At 37.8% G+C, this 3,653-nt stretch overlaps 2 protein-coding genes across 2 annotated transcripts; both read left to right on the top strand.

The window, feature by feature from the left end:
* On the top strand, nucleotides 1-678 carry LOC137634221 (chromosome partition protein Smc-like). The gene has a single exon (XM_068366490.1). It carries the CDS (start codon nucleotides 1-3, stop codon nucleotides 676-678), a length of 678 nt encoding a protein of 225 aa, XP_068222591.1.
* Nucleotides 679-864: 186 nt separating this feature from the next.
* Nucleotides 865-2,166, top strand: LOC137634222 (dnaJ homolog subfamily C member 3-like). Its single transcript, XM_068366492.1, has one exon. It carries the CDS (start codon nucleotides 865-867, stop codon nucleotides 2,164-2,166), a length of 1,302 nt encoding a protein of 433 aa, XP_068222593.1.
* The last annotated feature ends 1,487 nt before the right edge of the window (nucleotides 2,167-3,653 follow it).

The following is a 3,653-nucleotide window of genomic DNA, read 5'->3' on the forward strand; positions in this document are numbered from 1 at the left end:
ATGAAGGAACCGGAGAACGAACAAGAAACTACTAGAAAAGAAAAGGAAGATATTAAGAAGATATTGAATGATAAAATAAAACAACTAGAAAATGATTGCGTCCAAAAAGATCTCAAGATGAAAGAACAGGAGAACGAACAAGAAACTATTAGAAAAGAAAAGGAAGATATTAAAAGGACATTGAATGGAAAAATAAACCAACTAGAAAATGATTGCGTCCAAAAAGATCTCAAGATGAAGGAACAGGAAAAGTTGCTGAAAAATCTAAAAACTGAAAAGGAAATAATCAATAAAGTACAAAACGAAAAAAGTGAATTGCCAAATGAGTGTATCGAAAAAGAAAAGCTACTTGAAATTCTAAAAATTGAAAATGAAGCCCTGAAGAAAGTTCAGAATCAAAAAATTGAACAACTAAAACAATTGGTAAATGAAGTGGTTGAATTGAAGAGAGAAAAAGACGAGCAAGAAAGGCTGAAAGCTAAAGTGGCGTCTGGTTATCAAAATCTTGAAAAGGCGTACAATGACAAAGATCTTCAAATGAAAGAACTGAAAAAGTTACTGGAAAATCTTAAAACAGAAAATAATGGACTAAAAATTTTTCGAAAGGATCCTGTAAATAAATTGAGAAATGAAGAAGAAGAACTAAAGGCAGAAAAAGAAAAATTGGAGTCAGAATAAGAAAATCTGAAGAAAGAGTGCGCCAAAAAAGATGATCAGTTGAAACGACAGGAAAGGTTACTGGAAATTCTTAAACCTGGGCATAAGGGACCGAAGAAATTCCAAAAGGATCATATAATTATATGGAAAAATAAGGTAGATGAATTGAATGCAGAGAAAGAGGAGCAAGAAAAGCTGAATGCAAAGATGGCGTCAGATTACCAAAATCTCTTAAAAGAATGCGCCAAGATCGATCTTGAGATGAAGAAACAGGAAAGGTTACTTGAGATTCTTAAAACTGAAAATGAGGCCACTCAAGCACAAAAGGAACAATTGAGGAACGAAATAAACAAGCTGAAGGCCGAGAAACAGGCGAAAGAAAACATGAAGGCCGAGAAACAGGCGAAAGAAAACATGAAGGCCGAGAAACAGGCGAAAGAAAACATGAAGGCTGAGAAGACTTCTGATCAAGAAAAGGAAAAGGAATTCGTCAAGACAGACTTTAAGGGGAACGAACAGCAGAAGAATAAAGAAATTAAGAACGAGTGTAAGAAGGAGTGTAAGAAGGAAACGGAAAATAAGAAGGATGATCAGCGGGGAAAGTTATTAAAGGATGGGTTATTGGCTCATAAAAATAAAAGGTTCGATGAGGCCATGACCATTTTTACAGATGCCTTGGCAATAGATTCGGACAACAAAGAACAAACCGCTCTTCTGCACATCCTTCGGGCTGAGGCGAACGCAGCCTCCGGAAACCCTCAGGATATGGATATCGTATTGGACTGTTGTCAAGCCGTCGATAAAGGTCTTCAAGGATGCCGAGCCTACATGCTTCGAGGGAAGCACCTTCTCAAACTTGGCCTTTTCGACACTGCCATGAATGACTTCGAAACTACGAGGAAAGTTGCGAGCTCTAAGGAATGTTTGAAATTCATAGAAGATACTAAGGCACTAAAGAAGAAATGGGAGAGCCAAAGCCATTATGAGGTTTTGGGTGTGGGTCAGACGGCCACCAGGGCAGACGTTTTAAAAGCCTTCAAAGGCTTGTCCATGAAGTTACACCCGGACAGACACCGGGACAAGCCCGAATTCCTACAGGGGGCATTCGAGAAGTTCAAAAGAGTGGTTAATGCTAAAATTGTTCTGACAGATGATCAAAGCAGAAGGGCATACGATGCAGAGCTTCTACAACGCCCAAGACAACAGCCAGGACAGTGGGACCAACGTCAGCAGAACTTCCAACGCCCAGGACAACAGCCAGGACAGTGGGACCAACGTCAGCAGAACTTCCAACGCCCAGGACAACAGCCAGGACAGTGGTACCAACGTCGGCAGAACTTCCAACGGCCAGGACAACAGCCAGGACAGTGGGACCAACGTCGGCAGAACTTCCATTTCGAACCAAGAGGGGACCAAGTCAGTACTACTACTATTATGCACCAACAGGGGGATAATCTTTTGGGAATTTGTTTGAAATGTTTGAAGAATTGTTCAGGAATATGTAAATGAAAAGTCCTTCCTGAACGATAAGAAAAAAAATAGAAAATAAAAAAAATTATAAAACAATAAAAACCCAAAAATATATATATATATATATAAACAACCCCAGGGAAAAAAAACTAAAAAATCATTAGAAAAAATGAAAAAGAAAATACAAAAAATTATAGTGGAATATATTCTTAGAATAAGTTTCAATTGAGTTTTGAGGAAAGTAATAGTATTTTATATTTGTAAGTACATAATTTTTCATATGCAAGACCCACTGGAAGGATAAATTTGATGGACTTTGGAAAAACAGAGATAACATAACATTTTTTTGAGGAGGAAATATCCTTTGATGCAGATGGTACAAGCTCTACATCATCGGGTAATGGATGGACTAAGCTGGAAGGATCGAGTTGATAGACTATGACGGATGGAGAGAAAAGGACTATTTTTTTAGGAGAAAATATCCAGCAAGTGCTTAAGGGATGCTTGGCTCCACTACCCGGCTTGATGGACGTGGAATACCTAAGAGGACTTGGTCTGCAGAGGGAAAAACCTTTTCTTTTTCTAGTATGCTATGTTCCCTGGTGTGGTCGTACAAGGGCTTCGTCAGGTGAACAAATGGTCAGATATCTAGATCTATTCTTTCGGATATTAACCTTCGGGTGGTTCTGGGGGAATAACCTAGAAGACTGGCTCTGCAAAGGGGAGAAGGCAAGGTTCTTCTAGTATGCGGTCAGGTCTTTATAGGGGGACCAAAGAAATCAGGCTGGGGAAAAAGCTTAATCCTTTGAGGAGAAGGTGAAGGTGAAGAGCTAAAAAAATAAAATCCCCCATAAATATAAAAAAGCTAAAAAATCCCCCCAAAATATAAAAAATATAAAATCCAAAAAAATTGTTATAACAATAAAAAAAAAACGGCAGCTACATGAGGAGAAGGAGAAGCAGGAAGAGAAAAAGCAGCAAGAGCAGCAGCAACAAAAAATTGAAAATAAAATAAAATTACGAAAACCCAAAAAATTATATAAACTAAAAAACCCTACAAAATAATAAAAAAAAAAAAATAAAAAAAAGGCAGCAGCAGTAGAAGCAGCAAGACAAGTAGAAAGAGAGTGGCTGAGGCAGCACCCAAAAAAAAAAAAGAAAAAAAAAAAGAAAAAAAAAAAAAAACAGACAATAAATCTGAAAAAAAGAGGCAGCAGGCAAAAAAAAAAAATAAATAAATAAAGTAAATATAAAAAACATAAAAATCCAAAAAAGAAGCCAGCAGCAGTAGAAAGAAGAGAAGTAGGAGGAGGAAAAGTGGCTGAGGCAGCAGCAAAAATAAAAAAAATAAAAATTAAAAACAAAAAATCCCCCAAAAAAGCAGCAGCAGCAGCAAGAGGAGAAGTAGAAGGAGGAGGAGTGGCTGAGGCAGCAGCAAAAAGGGTAAAAGAGAGAGAAAAAAAGAGGCCGCAGCAGCAGCAATAGGAGAAGTAGAAGGAGGAGTGGCTGAGGCAGCAGCAAAAAAA

Source organism: Palaemon carinicauda, chromosome 44, assembly GCF_036898095.1.
Source record: "Palaemon carinicauda isolate YSFRI2023 chromosome 44, ASM3689809v2, whole genome shotgun sequence".
Classification (NCBI taxonomy): Eukaryota; Metazoa; Arthropoda; class Malacostraca; order Decapoda; family Palaemonidae; genus Palaemon; species Palaemon carinicauda.

Bases quoted from the DNA above. Each gene is read 5' to 3' on its own strand.
- LOC137634221 (XM_068366490.1), top strand. From the start codon at position 1: ATGAAGGAACCGGAGAACGAACAAGAAACTACTAGAAAAGAAAAGGAA.
- LOC137634222 (XM_068366492.1), top strand. From the start codon at position 865: ATGGCGTCAGATTACCAAAATCTCTTAAAAGAATGCGCCAAGATCGAT.